Source organism: Pangasianodon hypophthalmus, chromosome 5, assembly GCF_027358585.1.
Source record: "Pangasianodon hypophthalmus isolate fPanHyp1 chromosome 5, fPanHyp1.pri, whole genome shotgun sequence".
NCBI lineage: Eukaryota > Metazoa > Chordata > Actinopteri > Siluriformes > Pangasiidae > Pangasianodon > Pangasianodon hypophthalmus.
In genome coordinates this window covers 5,547,469-5,567,614 of record NC_069714.1, presented here as the reverse complement: position 1 = coordinate 5,567,614, position 20,146 = coordinate 5,547,469, and the positions used below count along the sequence as shown (strand labels likewise).

Below are 20,146 nucleotides of genomic sequence, written 5' to 3'. Positions count from 1 at the left end.
TGAGTTATTACATTCAAAGATATTTTATAATTTTCCATTATTATTATTTCCTTCTTTAATGTAAGAGTTTCCCAATTTCAATCATGGCTGTTTAATGGATAGTGAACCAGATCAAGATAAACTTTAGATTATAAACTAGCACTGTTTTATGCTGGATTAATCTTATTATAAGATAGCAAAATGTGAAAGCTGAGGTAAACCGTTTTCGTTTATTTCCTGCAAAAACCCGCTGTAACAAAAGGTTTTCAGAAACCTCAGACCCTGCAGAGGACTGATGAATATCGGCCAGCCTCGTGTAATTCTCATGCCTCAGCTATTCTCCAACATGACTGAGCAGAAATAAAGCTATTCGTCACATTAAATATCAAAAACCTACAAACTACTAATGATAATAATCATCATTTCTGTCACAGACAAGCCAGGGACAGTTTAACTGATTCTACCACCAGAAAGTTTTGCACTAGACCTGGTGTAATGTGGGGTAAATTTACATCAGCGAGAATTCATCACATCGTCCTGAAGGATACGCCTGGAGTATTCAGAGCTTCAACCGCTTGAACATTCTCTGACCCTGAACGAGTCTCCATAGGCTCTGAACACTTACGTCAAGACAAATTCCGAAAATTCTTACGGTAAAGGAAAAATTTCCCCATTTGCCGATTGCTTCAGAAAGGTCAATAAGCAATTACACACCTGGGCTGCTCCTCAAAAATATATTAGTGGCAGCAGTGTACCATCTTATCGGTCGCATGCATATTTAAAGATGAGACAGGAGTGAGCAAAGTGAATAGGGAATATTTTATGCAGCAGAGTTAACAGGATCCATCACCTCGGCTCGTTTTCAATAACACACAGAACAGCTTCATTATCCATTTCCCCCCGCAACACTCTGGAGAGTTTGTTCTGACCAAAGATATGTCTGGCAGCGGGTTTGGAGGGATTTTAATGGCGTATGAGCTGCCTCATTAGGCAGAGATTCTTAGCAATTTGGTGACGGTGATGTGCACTTCATCAGCTCGGAATTTACTTACCAAAGGACAAGCAAAGAAAAGCTAATTATGAGGCTCAGTCATTAGTTTTTTTTGTGTTTTTTTTTTTTTTTAAGCAAAGGAAAGACACTGATAAAGCATGACTCTACATCTCAAGCTCCCCTTACATCATCCAAGAACAGATGGTTCAGACAGTATGTATGTAAGTAGGGTTAGTTTAGGATTCAGTGCAGAAAAACACACACAAACCTCCCTCAAGCTAAACGTCACAAGAAGAGAGAAACTTATCCGTCAATGCCTGCGTGAGTACCAACCTGTGTGCGGGTTGAGCAGGATGCTCCCGGGCGGTATTCCCGCCGCTTCCAGGGGAAGCAAATAGTAGCTAGCGTTAGCTGCGGTTGTTGGCGCCCCGCTCCTGCCACCCTCACAGGACACACTGCTACTAGTGCTGACGGTAGGATAGGCCAAGGGCGCAGCGTGGCCCGGCTGGATTAGGGACGGGGCCGCAGGAGGGGGAGGCAGTGAGCGAGAGAGCGAGCCCGTAGATGAACCTACGCTACTAGAAGAGTCAGAACCTAGGGAGGGAGGAAGGGAGCAACGACAGGAAGCCTTAAGCGACAGGTACAGAAGAAATACACCGTGCCAATCATGCTAGAAGATAAGGGCTGTAGAGTTAGAAATAAATTAGAGCCCTTAAGCTTGTAGAATTCATTGGGGATTTTCAGGGATATTGGATATCTATTTTTAAAATCGGGATGCGATGTATAGAATCCCTATAGATAAAGGGAATGGCTAAAGTTTTTGAGTAAAATTCCAAACACGTACAATACATTTTCTATACTAATTACTAATTACCTCAGAGACCAGAGCAATGAAAAAAAAAAAAAGGTAATCATTTTAGTAGCAATGAATGACATGTTAATTAATTTCTTGATTAATGTCTCGGTTAATTTAGCAATTCAGTTTTTAATGCTTAATTTTCATAATTGGCATGACTCAGGTGTAGGATAGAGTTACAAAGAGCTCCGAATGCATTGTCTATGTGTTTTATGTTCTTATGCTTGTTTGGTTAGCTTGATCTGAAACGCAATAGAGCCTGTGTTGAAATGATGTTCACCAATGAATTCCTACGGGTAAACCAGGCCATTTTCTAAACATGAAATCAAGCAACATGGAAACGCTTTAAAGAGAATGCAGAGTTAGTTGGAGAAAATGCAAATGAAAAGCGTGCATTAAAACTTTTACGGCTTTCGCTAAAGACATTTTAATGTGTCTTGCAAGAGGCATGCTGTGAAAACAAGGAGAGGGAAAGAAGAGGCCGTGTATTTTGGGTTGCCCAGTAATAAATGAAATTTTGAAAAGGAAAAAAAAAAATGTTTTAAATATTGAAGAGCCATTTTAAATATTTCTCTGCGTGCCCATAAGGCCAACCAGCCAAGTGTTTCTGGGCATGACACAGAGAATAATTTCAAGAGCTCGTTGTTTTTCTCCTATGCTGAATGGTGATTGGCTGAGACGGGTGTCACTCACCCGTTTTAGAGAGGCGTGAGGCACTCTTGCCACTGCTGGAGCTGTCTCCGCGGATGAGCAGCGAGATGCCGCTGAAGCTGCTCGCCTTGGTCATGGCTGGCTTCAGGTTGCGGTTAGAGCTGTCCGAGTCCGTGCTGCTCCACGGCCGCGGCTCAGAGGAACGGGCCTCGGTCTCCGAGCTGCTCTGGCGGCTGGTCCCGTTCCCCGAGCGGCCATGTTTCAGCCTGAGTCGCAAACATCAGAGTTTAAAGCCGGTGATTGCGAGACGGGAGTATTAAATAAGTCCAGACAGGAATCGAAGGTGGGAAGTGGTGACATTATTCCACTTCGGTAAGAAATGAAAGGATACCTGAAAATCTGCCGCCTCTGCTGAGTGGTGTTGCAAGCGTCGTCCTCATGGATCCTGCCAAAGTTAGAAAGCTGGGCTTAATTTCCCCTGAGTCTGGGTCTTAACAGATCTGAGAGACATTACTTTAGCAGCTGACGTGAGTATATGTGGAGCAGGACACATACTCAGGCCACCTGCAAATGCGTGTCTATCTCTCAAAACGTAAGATTCTGATGTTTACGCCAAAGCCGCTTCTATCAAAGTTATCGAGAAATCCATCATCTTGACTTTTCCCTCACTCACCTTTTATCAAGCGGGAAAGTATCCAAACCCTGCAACAGAAATCCGCAGAGACTTTAACGTTTCGATGCATCAACCCATGTTCTCCAGACAGGTTTATGTAAAAAGCAAAACAATTGACTAGAGCAGAAAGAAATGATGAATCTCACGTCAGCAAATATTCTCTCTCTCGCCCGCTGATACTCCTCTTCACGCTCTTCTATTGATTTACTCCTCCTGTCATCCTTTAACCTCATTCGCATCTGAAACACAAGCACCTGCTTTTGGATGTGCTTTTTTTTAAATTTATTTAAGGAACTGTTATTATGCAATAACCATCCATCACGCAAAGACAATATACCACTTTTGGAAAATTTTATGATCTTTTTTAAGGGTTGAGCTCACCACTTACCAAGTTGTCATCTTTGTCTATGCTGGAGTTGTCCCTTTTTAAAATGTAACGCTTCTGGAAATCGTCCGTCTTGTCGTCTTTGATGTGTTCGGAGAACTTCTGATCTGGTCTGAAGGGGCAAACCGTCGCGGAAAATAAGTGCAAAACATTATTAAGATGTATTCCACTATTACGATCCCTCGGGCTAGAGACATTCAAACTGCACATAATTCGGTTTCCGCTCTCCTCAAAATGCATTTTAAAATACAGACACGAGGCAAAATGTACTTTCTGCCAACAGCCATTTCTGCAGTCTAAGATCTTTCAATCGGAGCTGAATGAGAAACAGAAACTGAGACACTGGACAGTGAGATTACTCACATTCTTGTATTGCTAGTTTTGTTGATGATCACGCATTTCCCCGTTTGGTCGACGTTGTGGTCTAAGCCAAAGTAAGCAGCTACTCGGTGCAGGAGCATTCTGTGGTAGGAGGTCATGGGGGGGAACTTTCTTCTCTGGCTCCTAGAACAGAGGAAGAAGAAGAAGAAGAAGAAGAAGAAGAAGCAGAAGAAGAGTCCCAGCAACCATCATTAGCTGTTAAATTTCTCTCTCTGCTCCCTGAGCAAAAAAAAAAATCTTCTAAGAAAATGATTTGATGAAAAACAATCACTTGCAAAACAATGGATGCCTAAGGGAGCCATTAAACTCACTCATTGTTACTGATGAAGTCGAGGATGTCCTGTTCCAGCTTCAGCAGCATCATTCTGTCCCTGGATTAGATAAAGAAACATCATTTCACATTTAGTACCAAGCAAGTGTTTCTTATTTCGCTTATGAGGTGAATAAAATGAGGGCTGAATTCCTTGTAGACACTTTTTCCACACGAAAAAGTTGGCTGTAGAAAATTATAGAGAAAAAAAAAAAAAGTAGAAGTAGTAGGGGGAAAAAAAAAAAGTTTACAAACCTGGGGTTGTTTTTCAGTGTGTTAACCAAGAACTCGTGCAGATCAATGCCAGTGGAGTCTGTGTATTCTTGACTGGAATCTTAAGAGAGAGAAAGTCTGAAAGACAGGTCTTCTGCACTTCCAATATAAAAAGATTGCATCATCAAAACAAATGAAAAGAAAAAAAAAATGCATGCACGCACACACACACACACACACACACACACACACACACACACACACACACACACACACACACCTCTTGACAGCATCTTGCGCTGCATGTTCTCCAATTTTTCCAACTTGTCTGCACTTTTCTCTCTGTCATCTTCGTTTTTACTGGCTGGAGTGTCCTCTTTGTCGAATGATTGAGAGAGCTTGATCTGAATCTCATCCTGAGGAAGGAAAAAAAAAAAGAGAGAAATATTAGCATCAGTGGGATGGGAAAAACCCGCAGCTTTAACTTGTCAGGTTTTCTGATGATCAAGCAAAATATGTAAACGCTCATTTCACTGCTTGCTTATATCCGTGTTAGGCCCTGACGCATAGTGTCATCTGGGATACTTGTATGAATATCAGAATATCAGATTAAGTTTATAAATAAATGTGGTTAAAAGACAGTGTACTGCGAACAGAAACGAAAAAAAACGGGCGATGCTTCAGCAGTTTTGCTGTGCCTTTAGATAAGGACCACCATCTACACTACCAGAGGAAATACAGAATATTTACAAGGAGATATCTTTAAGCACTGCTCAAATACACTGCGTCAAAATTCAAGCCTCTAGCTAAACATGTCCAGCAACAGATTATATTTTACTCCTTGGGATTTTTTCTGGAACCCTGCCATTTGCAATGTGGCAAAGCCTGGGCACCCTGACGAGAGGCTTTTGGTTTAAGTCTTTTCTTTTTCCTCAGGCTCAACGGCGTCCTTGTGCCTTCACCTCCTTTGGAGTGGCTCAGACCGAGCTCCTTCTCCCCGCCACCCCTCCCCAATTTCCTTTGATTAACAGCACGGCAAAGAAAGGAGTCCATTTCGCTTTTCAAAACCGGCACAAAAGTAAAACAAAGGAGGGCAGGCGCGCGACGTGACGCCCGAGGAGGCGTGGAGCGGTTTATAAGCAGCTTTCTTTAATGGGGAAATGGGAGCAGTAGTGTTTACGCTGAGAACAGGGAGCGCTCAGTTTTGCCCTCGTGGAAAAAAAAGCAGCCTAGAGGAACTATAGCTAAAACTAACACAGCTTTAAGAACCCGATGCTTTAAAGTCAGGTTCGGTGATTAATTATTGAGTGCACTTCTGATACGTAAAGTGGGGAGCTTGCATTTTTTAAAACTGCCTTCAAGACTTTTATGGAAATCTTTGAATTTTGTCATAGTGCATTTTGAAAGCTATGCAGTGAAAACTATAATCTTTCTCTCTTTTTTTTCATTTTTGTTTTTTTTTTTAAGTCATTCAATGAATTAAGGAAAAAAAAAAAAAAAAAAAAAAAAAAAACACATTACATTCAGGCTCAAGAGATGACTGGAGACACACACACACACACACATACCCTAACAAATACAAAGCTATCACCAAATAAAGGATTTTATCAATCTTGCTTTTGGAAAACACGTAGTTAGCGTGAACAACATGTGTAAATAGTCATAAGAGATGCCTGATAGGAATGTACAACCCTTTTAAATATTGTTCTGTTAGAATTACATATGATCCATAACCATTTGCAAACACACAAGAGTGACAGAGAGTGAAAAAAAAAAGGAGGCTACTTCCCACATGACTGAGTATTATTTCCACCAAATACCTCACAATTAGGTTTCAGGAAAGGAAATCATTATAAAAAAGGACGAGCGTGCACTGGGTGAGATGAGCCTGTAAGTGCGAGAGACTTTTCCGCAGCCCTGCGAGAGGTTTACCTGATGTTCTGGCGGCAGTTCAGAGGTAATTGGGGGAGGAGAGGGTTCTTCACAAATGGCCAGGCTCCGAACTAACTTTAACTTTGCGTTAGACTGGGGGAGAGTAGTGAGGGTTAGAGAGAGAGACAGGTCAGGATGTACACAAAACCACTGCAGGTTTCATTTCCACAAACAGATGCACATGAACTCCAGGGAAATAAACTATGGCAATGAATGAGATGTCTTTTTTTTTTTTTTTTTTTTTTTTTTTAAATAGGATGGTATGAAAATGATGAGTGTGATTTTCAGAGCTCAAGGACAACACCTTGTCTACGCATCCAGTTCGGTTAGTGGCTCCTGAGCGTTTGAAAATCATGCAGGTATTTAAAAAAAGCAGGAACACATTTACACGATGCTCTTCATAGTACACACGTTCATACAAATTATTATAAAACGAGCAGTGCTTCAATGATGCACAACACAAAAATGAAAACGAAATGAAAGTGGCTTGCAGAACAACCGAGCAAACACATTTAGGACATGCCTCTTGCCACTGTACCTTGGGCCGTTTTGCGCTCTGTCCAGGTATTTGCCGCTGTACGGTAGGCAATGAGACAAAATGGGGCACATGGATTACGCTACGGAATCATCCATCAGTCACAACAACACAATACTGAATGAGATGCTACAGAGAGACGAATCCAAGGCTATACATTACATCTTGCTCTAAACCATTCTTTACTAAAAACATACATGCATCATCTACGTTTTTAGAAATAATGGTTTGAAGGGGAGCAATGTGTTAGTTTTTGTTTATTTTTAGTAACACAATGTGATAACCAATATACACTATATCGCCAATAGTTTGTGGACCATCACACTCGTATGTACCTGGTGAACATCCCATTCCAGATTTATTCCCCCTTTGCTGTTATAATAAGCTCCACTCTTCTGGGAAGGCTTTCCACTAGATGTTGGAGCGTGGCTGTGGGGATTTGTGTTCATTCAGCTACAAGAGCATTAGTGAGATCAGGCACTGATGTTGGTGAGGAGGTCTGGGGTTCAGTCGGTGTTCCAGTTCATCCCAAAGGTGTTCAGTGGGGTTGAGGTCAGGGCTCTGTGCAGGACACTCGTGTTCTTCCACTCCAACCTTCACACACCATGTCGTCATGGAGCTCGCTTTGTGCACAGGGGCATCGTCATGCTGGAACAGGTTTGGGCCTCTTAGTTCCAGTGAAGGGAAATTGTAATGCTACAGCATATAACATCCTATACAACTGTGTGCTTCCAAAAGTTTGGGGAAGAACCACATATGAGTGTGATGGTCAGGTGTCTACAAACTTGTGGCCATATACTGTACATTGGAGACATTTTTTTTTTTTTTTTTTTTTTAGATGTCCCTCTTTCCAAGAAGTTATCAAATTAGCATAGTGTTCAGAAACATTTTAAACCTTGGGGTTGTTATGGTGTCACAGTTAGTCACGGTGAATTAGCTTACAGTTACATCACCGTTGATTTCAAGGTAAAATGCATTTCTGTACATTTCTGTCTATCTGTTTTTTTCTTTTTTTACCTGATCCAGCGGTTCTCATGCCTTTTGTGTCCAGCTATAACTTCCCAAAACAATTTCACAACCCCCTCCCTCTGAACTTCCCCTAAATCATATTATATCAAGCTGCGTTTCTCAGTGGTAGAAACTGGATTACGCATATACCGAATACGGGATTTTATTGAACCCGCCGGGCACTTGGAGGGAAAACTGCTTACCACACTGACTGATAATCAGTTACTGTTGTAAACATGCTACGCTGGTACCTCTGCTGCCACTCCCAGCATGTTCGTTCATGTACAACTGTTATTAAACGCACAGAAGATCATAGCATTACTGACTAGAACTAAATAAAGCAACTAGCTGTTTTTGGCTAAGCAGCAAAGCAAACTGCAACACTAGTTAGATTTTTTTATTTTTTTGGCTCAGCCTGCCTTTCTGTGCAGCCACGACAACGCGCTAACGTTCTCTAAAAGAGAACAGCAGTTAGGGCATTTTATCTTTTCACACGCATCATCTTTGATGTGCACAAAGCCATCGTGAAACCGTGATTTTTTTAGACTAGGTCATCATACCGTCAAAATTTCAATCCTTAACGAGGCTAGCTATTGCTGGATTTTAAAGCAAATGGCTGCGTTCATGGCTATAGCACCTTCACTTGGGTGCAACAACCCAAATAAACACAAGTAACTGAAAATAAAACAAAGAACCGAAGGAGGGAAAAAAAGTGTTGATGTGTCTTTGTATAAAGAACGGTTATTCTCACAAATTGTGTGAAATACAAAGACATGGGAAAAGGGCCTGTTTTGCAAGTCGGCCATTTCGGACACCTGGAAATGGGTAGAAAAGGCGTGTGAATTGTCTATATACTCCCAGGTGAAGCTAGGAGGCGGCGTCAGGGGGCAGCTCACGTGGCTGTCCCTCGTTCCCCTTCTCCTTCGATGTCCGTCTTGTACTCCGGAAAGCTCGAGCAGACGCAGTGGGCCGTCGTCAATAAGCAACACAGTGGCCTTACAAAATTATGATGGATGCTTATGAGGCTTTAATTGGGTATTGAGCATCTCCAAGTCCCCGAGTGCTTGGCACTGGCATCAAGCCATGTGCGGGCGATCCGGCGAATACAGAACTTGGTGAAAATTGCCATGGGAACACAGATGCTGTGCGAATCTGCCGAGAGTGGATGGGGGGGGAAACGGACTCGGAAAATGTGTGCAGGTAGTGCTGCGTTGTGCACGGCGAGGCAGCAAAGACATGCGAAAAGCGAGGGGAGGGGGAGGAGACAGATGGCCATAAAGCCACTTGCTGTGCTTCCCCTCCCCAGCTCCAAGGGTAACACAGAGGAAGCGCGGGGATAAGCTCGGATTGGCTGGTCAGACGGTCCGCTTCTGCTGCCTGAATTCTGGCCGAGTAGCTCTTCAAGAGAGCAGGAGGCAAAGACGATTTGTGCAACGAAATGAAAAGAGGCACAGGAACGGACGACGTGAGCAAAATGTCAGCATGTCAAAAAAAGCAGCAAGGTGTCTGTCAGCTAATAAAAAATAAATATATATATATATATAGAAATAATGAAATAAAAGGCAGTAGTGTAACCTTCAAAAGTGTAACCTTCACAAACTGCACTGGGCTGAGGTGTATCCATTTCGGCTGGTTCTCATAACACAATTACATTACGATTGATTGCTCGTGTTTGGCGTGCTATTCCCCTCGGGCCCGTGCGCCTGGGCTGTATCAGGACGATCGTTTCAACCGATTTGTTTTTCTGACCTCTCTACTTCAGAAGATTCATTCCATACAAACCTCAAGGCACAATCCTTTGTTTGAGGGACAGCGATAATCATGACGGTCAATAAATGATTGATCACGGGGCAAATGAACCTGAGAATATTGCGGGCTTTTTTTTCTTTTTGTACAACAGAATCAAATTGTAGAGTGTGTGCAATCGCTCAACAGGAATTCAATAAGATGTCTTATCAGAGAATAACACATTCTCTTGTACGCACCTCCACAGAGAAGTGCAGGCTGAAAAGACTTGTACAGCTGCGTCTCTGGAAATGTAAGGTGATGTCGCGTGTGGCTTGATATCATGTAATTATTCACGCTTGGAGTGGTGTGCAAAGGCAGCCTAACTCCTCATGTGATTATTAGCATGTCAGCAACGTTTAATTTTTAAACAAAAATGACATGCTTATCATTAATTTGACATGCTTATCTTTAAACAGCTTTGATGATAGGGCAGATTTTGATCTAGCCTGCTCTTATATCTGAACCGTTCTCCATTCCAGGATATGAAAGTCACCTTCAACAGCAAATATTCGTTCTTCTTTTGTTAGCAGGAACGGGAGGAGAGAACAGGCCGCCTTCGTGTGCACTTCTCGTACAAGTTTACCTGTGTTTCGCTCTTATCGTCGCAGTAGTTCTCGTCCCCGTCGGGCTCTACGTGCTCCCGGCTCTCGGACTTGCTGAGGCCGTCGCCCCCTGGCGCGGAGTTGCTTTCCTCCGCCTCCAGACCTCTCATGGTTTCACTCGTCTCCTTTACAGTGACAGTATCAGACATCCTCATTAGAGAAGGCTACGTGGAGCGTCTACCAGGAGCTTGGGACCTGCAGGAGATTAGATATTAGATTTCGATACGTGAGACTGATTAAGGCTGACCACAGGCTTTTGCTCTCCAACAGCCAAATGAGAGAATATGAATGATGGGCTCTTTAACACCACAGAATACAGCATTACAGTTTGAACTGAAAAGTTATTACTATAAATGTTATGTTCTTTAAAAGACACAGAAATGGATTTGAAATCTAAAATTGCTCTTTTGTTCTGACATAGCAGTGCAGAATACGTCAAATAAACATCTAAAATCGGACCAAACTGATGTAAAAAAGCAGAACTGTACACTTTTCTGAGATACTGCAGGTATCACAACATTTTTGTATTGTTATTTTTTTGAATAACAGCTAACTACCGCAGACACCAACTAATGAGATGTTCTGAATTTAAAATTGTACAAAAAAAATTTAAACCTTTGCAGTCTTAAGTAATTTATTTTCAAGTATTATCAATATAATATTTGATATTTTCAAGTAATATCAATCAAGTATTGATACAGCATTTTTTTTTTTTTAAACAGAAAAGCATTTTTTTTTTTTTTACGATCATAAAGATCATCTATCACAGTACGATATTCTTGCCGTATCGCTCTCCCCTACTAGGAGGTGTTCTGTAATGTCCTGCTGAAGCCAACACCTTCAGAGCAGTGACCTCTATGACAAGGGCAACTGCAGAGTTTACATGAACCCCAGGTCACCTTCATTTATTACCCCATAAATCACCTCCCTCAACTTCAGGCGAGAAAAATTCATTTGTATTCTGTCAATCTAAGAGTTCCATTAGCACATGGAGCCGCGTGAGGTTTAAACCACGTGACGTGCCGCGTCCCACTGAGACTCTTGGAGCACTGACAGATCGCGCAGATGGTTCTTGAAGCTACGAGCGCTTTCTGTTCAGTCTACCTTTACAAAAAAAAATACATATAAATTCCCCTCTACTGCTGCCTGTTCTGCCCACATGCTTGACCCGAGATTTGAGTACGCTTGTTTTGTTGTTTTTTTTACCCAATGTTCTGCTGCGTGCTGGGCCTGTGGAGGCGCCGCCCTGGCGTCCCTTTCAGTGGCGCTGTGGACCAGGTCGTCGCTTGTGCTGAGCGTGCTGGAAGCCCTGAGGAAGAGGCCCATGTCCCTGTCACCAGCACTGGCTCCAGATCAGAACAGCGCTGGCCGCAGACAAGGCGCTCATGCCCTTCAGGAACCTGCGGACGAGAATACGACACAACAATAAGCTCTGTATTTTATAAGAGATTTCAGAAAAATCTTGTTCGGATTGCTTTGCCGTCTGACCAGCATCATCTGCGATGCTATTACGCTTAACTCTTCTATGGTCAGATGATTCCTTTTTGGCAGAGAAGAAAATTCTCAAGTAGCTTATGGCTCAAGACGCTCCTAAACTGCCAGGACTGTAGAGACCACACTGTGTGTGAGAAAGCTGAAAACTGAAAAGATGTCTCCGCCCAAAGGCTGCAAGTCCAGCAGGTGGCCAGGCGCATATGCACTTTCTTTCATAACCCACTGAGCTGCCGTTTTGCTCATTTTAGTGGACCGAATGCAGAGGCGCTACATGGTAAATAACTGCAAATTCTATTCCGCGTGTAGCAAGGAAGCGGTCGAATGGGTCAGCTGAGTAATAAAATGTCACACGGCACATATCGGTTTAGCCGGTAAACATGCGAAAACATTCAAAACAAGGTGGGCGGCCCTCCACTTTATTTCTGATGAGGCCAGAGATCAGAGGGACGTGTTCGGAATTGGAGGGCACAGCTAAGCAAACGGCCGGCGGGGCCGAGCGCCGACAGCGCCGCGCATTTATCACGCTAATGTGGCTTAGGCGGCTGCTGCTGCATTATTTAAGAGGCTGATGGACCCGGCTGATTGGGATTCATGAGATCTGGAGCCTGAGGGTGGGAGAGCAAGCGTGCGTTGGAGGGGAGGGGGGTTGTCATTGGAAGGGACAGGTGCAAAAGAGCACGGCCACCCACACACACACACACACACACACACAGATCTCTTTGCTAACCCTCTGAAAATCATGGGGTGCAAGGTAGCTGTCAAAGCGTCCGCTCTGCAGAGTGCTCTCTTCCCCTCCCGCTTTCTTTTTCCTCTCTCTTTTCGAGATGTGACCGTCTGGGCGCACAGAGCGTCAGACTGACAGCTTGCTCGGCTCTCAGAACTCATTCTGAAGTATGCAGATGACGCCGCGAAAAAAAAAAAAAAAAATGCTGCAAAATCCCGCGGTGTGGGTCAACATGAAAAAAGAGCTGCCGCCGACATCTCCCTGAGAGCCAGCCTGCATGCTTTTACTCTGCACTTTTCTGAAAGAGAATCCATTTAACGTATTCTGGTTGTGAATGCAGGCTGAGCAGGACTGCCTGGGCACAGAGTTCAGCACAGAACTAAAATTTCCTGACCCTTAGCTCGCACTGGACTCACAGGCTTTTAAAGAAGACTAAAAGAGAAAGAGATGATGCTGAAGGCTTACCAGAGCTACCCAAGGGGTCACATTACCACATGACCATCAAGACATGGCTAAATCCTTCCCCTTTAATCCACCCTTGTATTATTACATTTACACTACATTAATGTTATACATTAATTAATCAAATAAAATTTTATATTGTCTGAAACTACTACAGTGCAGGACAATTGCAAAAAAAAAAAAAAAAAAGGCTGCAAATATTTTTTTGAGATTAAGATCTTGAGGTGTTTGCACAAACAGCATGATGACTTACATTCATGTTTAATGAGCAGATTCAGGAAGGAAGGAGAAAAAAAAAAAAAAAACCTCTCTTTCTTAAAAGGCTGCTCATATCTGTGCACCAAAAAAGGAGGCGTTATTGTGCAAGCTGGAAAAACAGCTGCAGAGCCGTGTCCACATTTAGAGCTAATTGGCCGGCGCGTGTCATCCAAATCGACACGGCGGCTGCGTGTGAAAACAGACTTGTAGCCCATTTAGGAGCTCGCGAAAGCTTGGCGCACGGGGAACTGCTGACAAGAGAAGGAAAGGAAGAAAGAGTGTAATCGAGCTGAACTTGTGTCCGTGCCTGACTGAGAGAATGTGTGTGTGTGCTTGACTGCTCAAGAATTCATGTCTGCTAATGTTCCTTTACCAGCCTGGAATCAATCTGTGGAGAGGCGAATGAGATGGCGATGGTGTCAGCCGCGGCACATGTATTGATTTTGTCAGAGCAGACAAATAAGCTGTTAGTGCGACCTGCCGTTTGTAAACCGAGATGAGCGTCGGTCCATTATCGTGCCTCTAACTACACTCATTACGCTCTGGTTTTGCATGAGCGTTATTACTGCCGTCAATTTAGGCACCCACACAAAAGTGAAGTATGGAACTGAGGACAGAAGGGAATAGATTATAAACACAGAGCGCAGAAAATTCTTTAACAGGAGGACGTTCTGTTAAAGAGACGAGCATCACACACACTTAGAATTCAAAAGCAAAACGGCACAAGCATGTACAAAATTTACACACCAAAACTTTTTTCTAGATCTTTTAATTTTACATGGAAACGTGGAAAGGCGTCACTGTGTGTGCGCCACATTGGTGCGATCCCTACTGAGCTTTTCAGCACTCACTCGTCTTTCGCAGATGTTTATGAATATAAACCGCATCCGAGCTGTCGGACGATTATTATTTCACAGCCAATTATATTTGGGATGATTGGCAGGAGCCGCTATTGGAACGGATTACCCGCTGCAGATACTTCCTCTGTGGGCCAGAACACAAGGAGGAAAAAACAGTGAACGAAACAGCTCGGGAAGATTTCAACGACCGTGGGTTAGTTCTGGAAGTGCAACAGAAATGTAGCTGAAGAACATGAAGGTGAAGAACAGCATATATTACTGAGTAAAGATTAGAAAGAAATGATTGCAAGACCCGATTTGGTGAGATTTCAGCTTGCTCGGGAAGACTGGGGCTCTTTTTTTTTTTTTTTTTTTCAAAGCCACGGCTGAAAGGAAAAGGAAATCGTCACTTGGAAGTCGTTCTGAAGATGCCACTCGCTGCCACCTTCTGTGAGCAAACGCTGCCATCTGTCTCCTGACTTACCAAGAGTCAACTGCACAAATAACGCTTTCAGCCCAGAACACGGCATGTTCAATCGAAGAACAAAATAAACAGACTGGCTAATTTCATTTTAACAAATCATGGTTAACAAATCACACACATAGATATAACCTTACACCACCCTTCACTGAGTGCTCTCGTTAATTCCTTTATTATATGCACACACACACACACACACACACACACACAGAGACATGTAATTGAAATTATGCTCATCTTAAAAATCAAGGACGATTACCTCCTGAAGACACACGACCAGGTAACAGCCTTATAACAACTTACTGCTCGATTTCAGATCCGTCACCTCGACTCTTCAACAAAGCACCAAGCAAAATTAAATGACCCTCCCCAAGAGAAAAAAAAAAAAAAAAAAAAAAGGCACCAATTCACTGGTTACGCCAGGAGCTCGTGTGTCCTAATCTCACCATTGTGGACGGAAATCACTGTGTGGATCCACACCCCGCTACGAAAGCAACCAACTCAGCATGCTCACGCGTAAATATGTTGGACGATTCCTGACAGACAAACGGAACGTACATGTATTGCGGCAGCGTCCTAGCATGGCACAGTGGGCAAATATTTAGAGAATAATGATAAAAAAAAGAGAGAAAAAAAAAAAAAAAGCTCAGCATGGGGGAAAATTAAGCACTCTGAAAGTGCAAGTGGCATGAAAAATAGAGAAATAGACAAAATAATAAAAGACAAAAAGACAACATGAGAGTCCAAAAGGCAATATTTATTCGAGTTAAAATGGAAACCAGACATTCTCTTGTAAACATGACGGACATCGCGTCTTAAATTATAAACCTTGTTAAACCTGCTTGCGTCTACAGCAAACTAAACATCGCAAATGTCACATTTTGAGGCAAAATATATACAAGTGAAGAAGTTTGTTTTCACTACATCTGGCGTACCTGTAATCTCCAGTGTCCACACACACACAAACACACACACACACACTCTCACCTGCCACATCGTAGCCTCCATTATTTCCATTGGTCAGAGGTTTAGTTTCCATAGTACCAGAGGCTGCATTGGCTGTGTCGGCTGCTGCGTCGAGCGAGCTCCCAAAAGCAGCCCCCCTTCGCCCACTCCGTCTCTCTTCTACTTGCTCAATCTCGCGCTCTCTCGCTCTTTCCCTTTCTCTTTCTCTGTCTGCGGCGCTAGCTCCGTCTGTGCCTAAGTGCAGGAGCCCATGGTTGAGCCTCTCGCCCCGGAGCCTCGGAGACAGCGGCAAATCAACGGCCGGACGGCGTGATGTCAGCGATGCGCTCAGCCAGTCAGAGCACACGGCTCGGCTCGAAGGCACGTCACTGGCTAAATTGAGCTCTTCATTAGCGAAACAGCCGCAGCCTCGGGGTGTCGGGAGGAGCAGTGGGTGGTTTACCTTCCCACCCCCCCCTTAGAAGGAAGAAAAAAAAAAAAACAACACACCATATCCTGACTTGGTGTGTGTGTCAGAAAAAAGTGCACCTCAGCAGAGGTTGGGTCATACACGATCACACGGGCAGGGGGAGACGGAAGAAAAAAAAAAATTCACGTGAATCTCTGTGTTCAGGAACCAGAGAGACACAGCGGTCCACACAGGTTCATAAAAAAAAATAAATAAATAAATAAATAAATAAATAAGTAATGATTGAAAATGAAGTTGCTATCATCCTGGAAATCAGCTGTACCCAGAATTTCAATTTCAAAACTGAAAACTGAATCATTCAAAAAAAAAAAAAAACAAAACAATAATAATAATGAATGATAATCCTTTTCTGCAAAATAAATAAATAAATAAAATAAAAAATGCTGGAATCAGTGCATTCATGACATGCATGGAAAACCGAAGCTACACCAACCATTCAGAAATAAATTCAGGGTTTTTTTTTTTTTTTTTTGTAATGTATGTAGCAATAAAAAACGGCACAATCCTGATGCAACCGGCTCGTGTGTTTTCCACTGACTGGAACCGCAGAGCAAAATCCAGCTCGTACCTTTTCCCTCACTGACTGAAGCCATTTCAACTGTAAACAAGCGTAACACGCAAGCAGCCTCCTCGCCGCCTTCACTCCTTTGATGTGCATTGTGTTTTTTCCGACGCGGGAGGTCAGGAGGGCAGGACGGCGATTCCTAAGACAATTACGAGAGGTGCGGGGGCAAACGAATGCGCTCCCTGCACCTCCGCTGATGACATCCGTCCGCAATAAAACCCCTCGGAGCCCTGACACGGAGGCACGGGGAAAAAGCGGCGGAGTGTTCATTAAATTTGTTTACATTATCCTGCGACGGCACCAGAAACTCGCGGATGCGCAGAGATTACGTCTAGCAATAACAGATACGCTGGTAATAAGAAGATGATGAGAAAGTTCTGGGACTTGATTGAATGACAGGAAAAGAAGACGGGGATAGAGGGGAGGCGGGAGGGGGTAGACGTATTTGTTCTGCCTCCCTCCCATGTCATTTTATTGTTGAATTAGTCCTGGCAGGCCTGAGCCTTTGATTAAATCCCGAGCTCACATGACGAGCACCTGAAGATGCTTAAGCAAGCAAACGCTTGGAATTACCAGATGATGTCGCTCAGCTAACCAGCCCGCCCCCCGGCACCCCCAAAAAAAAAATACCGCATTCCTAATTGTTGAGGCAAAGTGACGCAGGATGGCCCTGTGAGGATTATTACTCGAGTTCAGGTGGAGAGAGCAGATTGACAGGCACACAGAAAGGCATGAATGATACACGAGTGGGCAAGAGGCGTCAACGCATCAGGGCGCTGCCAACAACTGTGGCATAACCTCCACTGGAGGGAAAAAAAAAAGAGAGAGAAAGAAGAGCGCGAATCACGGAGTCTGAAAAGTGACAGTCGCACTATTTGTCAGCATGGTTTCACACTTACATTAGGTTACTTGCAAGTGGCTGATTAAAACTGAAACGAGAAGCGCTTAAAATACTTGCCTGACAAATTAAAGACACTCGGGCAACGATCACACATAGGCATTTTTTTTTTTTATGTGGTTTGCTCAGTGACACAAGTTTGCCATTTCGTCACGCCGACAACTCTTACCTGTAAAGACAGGACACACTAGTAGAGAACGGCAAGCTCGGTTCATCCTTAATTACCTGAAGAAAATCCTCCTCTCAGCTGTTCGGGTCTGAAGTCAGCCCTGTGTGTACTACATTACATCACCGTATTGATCATGTCAAAAATCAGTAAAGGAATCCGACAGGTTACGGACACCACACATCAGGGAACCGATGTATCGTGTGTCCCTGTCAGCGTCATCATTAAGATCTCCCTCAGCATCCTCTCTAAGACGAGAGGAAAACTCTTCTGTTCCTCATCAGGTAAAGCATGCTTTTCACATGCAGCCAGTACAGAAACCCTACAGTCAGCTATTTAAAGCGTGAAGATTGAGAACGGAAGATGAAGAGCACATGCTAGAACCGTAAGTCAGGATTGTACCTCACTGGTCTATGGACAATTTTGTCGGATCTACATTTACAGAATTCAGCCATAAACAGATTCAAAGTCATCTACATTGAAAAACACATTGCCGTCCTTTAAATGACGCAGAAGGAACAAAATGTTTAAAATACTGTGACATAATACAGGTATGTATTTATATATATATATATATATATATATATATATATATATAAAAAGCTTCTGATCTAGGACATGGTGTACACAGTATAGAGAGAATAATATCTGACTACACTGACTACAGGTCCAACTCGACGCCAGCGGCCTCCGCCAACAACAAGAGAAGGAAGCTGTTGAAGAAAAAACATTTTAGACATTTGACCTTGCTGTGACCTTGAACCTGTTTGGATCATTTCCAAAATCTAATCAGTTCCTCTGCTGATTACAGTGATATTATTATACGAATCCTACAAACATTCAACCACTCGTTCTGGAGATATTGCGCTTACGAGGATCTCGTACGGACGATCAACCCGGAAACACGATGCCTCCTGCACTCGGTGGTGAAGTCCCTACATTATCATTCTTTCTTTATCTCAAAGCTCTGATGTGCTGCCCAGGCTCATGTTTTGCTTTAAATCTACTTGAAGTAGAAGCTGATGTAACGTGAGAACGTTACGGTAGTCAGCTAGTGAAGTGTATTAATACAGAAGGAGGAGTACATGAACTCTAAAAAAGCTTCTGATCTAGGACATGGTGTTTGGACAAGTGAACATTTTGTGAGTTTCTCTCCTCACGACACAAGGAAGATATATTATTCGAGTCTGGCTGGCGTCTCTGGATATGTTTAACTGTGAGGTGACTGCAAGGAGTAAGCAGGAGAGTGATAGAACAGGTTTGCTGTGGACTACATTTTGCTTGATCCTATTTCTGACATACCGTCTGTTATTAGTGCATGCTGGATCACACCTCAGGGGTGTAACGATGCGACAATTTGGATCGAAATACTGGTTTAAAAGAGCAATGACTGAAAATTAAGGCAACAATCATCAGTTGATTACTCTCAGATAAGGAAAACAACCGGTGTGTATAAAATAATTCTTATTTTTTAACCTCATTGTAAATAATTTAACGGGCTAGCAAGGTGATTTGCCCCTAACCTCAACAAAGAGTCCTTCTATACATCACCATTATTTGCAAATTAGCAGTAGCTCTACCTCAAATCCTGAACAAAATTAGTCATATGCACTATATGGCCAAAAGTAAGTCCACCCCTGACCATCACACTTGTACGTGATGTGATTCTTTCCCAAACTGTTGCCACAAAGGTAGAAGCACAGAATTGTCTAGAATGTCTCTGTATGCTGTAGCTTTACAATTTCCCTTCACTGGAACTAAGAGGCCCAAACCTGTTCCAGCATGACGATGCCCCTGTGCACAAAGCGAGCTCCATGAAGACATGGTGTGTGAAGGTTGGAGTGGAAGAACTCGAGTGTCCTGCACAGAGCCTTGACCTCAACCCCACTGAACACCTTTGGGATGAACTGGAACACCGACTGAACCCCAGACCAAAAAGCCTGCCTACAAAAGTGATGCCAACAAACCTTTGGCCATATAGAGTATATATCAGCGCTTACTAAATCTTAATATATCAGATGCCTTGGCATCGTCAAATAGCTGGAATCGCTGTCTTATGACTCGAAATCGTATAGTAACATGCGGAAGGCTGAGGTCTGCAGCCCTAGCAGTGTAGTTGATTGGTTTCTGAAGCGTGTTGTAGTTACAGCATCGTGGAGCGCATTACATTTAAACGTATATACCAAATGAAAACTTTCTGCAAGCATCAGTAAAATAAAAAAAAATAAAAAATTTTAAAAAAAGGGCATGAAATCATCTGTCCACCCTGACTGCTGTGTGCCTTCAACTGTGTGCTGTGGAACAAGTTAGTAGCTTTTTCCTGACTGAGCGTTGGGCTTTGCATTTAGGGCTTATAAGCGTGCTCGGTTTAGACTTGCGATATGATGGAGGTGGTGAGAACTTTCTTTGGAACAATGCAGTCATGAGCACATGATCCACATTCATCTTCACGCTCTTCAAAGCGGACATGTAATTCTCTAACATGCAGCTTTCTCGCTAACCCTACGTGCTGCGTGATCT

The 20,146-nt window shown here is 43.2% G+C and overlaps 1 protein-coding gene across 8 annotated transcripts in view; it reads right to left on the bottom strand.

Annotated features, from left to right (window-relative positions):
- Positions 1 to 20,146, bottom strand: part of LOC113535277 (R3H domain-containing protein 1) — a 52,486-nt gene that overhangs the window by 18,067 nt on the left and 14,273 nt on the right. For 2 of the 8 annotated variants that reach the window (XM_034304598.2, XM_034304601.2), the window contains exons 2-15: positions 11,511 to 11,704; positions 10,286 to 10,499; positions 6,910 to 6,945; positions 6,372 to 6,464; positions 4,720 to 4,855; positions 4,482 to 4,560; positions 4,228 to 4,287; positions 3,899 to 4,039; positions 3,539 to 3,647; positions 3,297 to 3,389; positions 3,151 to 3,179; positions 2,869 to 2,922; positions 2,520 to 2,743; positions 1,304 to 1,564 (exon numbers count right to left, since the gene is read on the bottom strand). In XM_034304598.2, coding sequence (XP_034160489.2) covers positions 1,304 to 1,564; positions 2,520 to 2,743; positions 2,869 to 2,922; positions 3,151 to 3,179; positions 3,297 to 3,389; positions 3,539 to 3,647; positions 3,899 to 4,039; positions 4,228 to 4,287; positions 4,482 to 4,560; positions 4,720 to 4,855; positions 6,372 to 6,464; positions 6,910 to 6,945; positions 10,286 to 10,459 — 1,489 coding nt within the window. In that variant the 5' untranslated portion in view covers positions 10,460 to 10,499; positions 11,511 to 11,704. Of the gene's footprint in view, positions 1 to 1,303; positions 1,565 to 2,519; positions 2,744 to 2,868; positions 2,923 to 3,150; positions 3,180 to 3,296; positions 3,390 to 3,538; positions 3,648 to 3,898; positions 4,040 to 4,227; positions 4,288 to 4,481; positions 4,561 to 4,719; positions 4,856 to 6,371; positions 6,465 to 6,909; positions 6,946 to 10,285; positions 10,500 to 11,510; positions 11,705 to 15,549; positions 16,095 to 20,146 lie in introns of those variants that run through there. The other 6 variants (XM_034304603.2, XM_034304604.2, XM_034304599.2 and 3 more) reach the window with 5 other exon arrangements.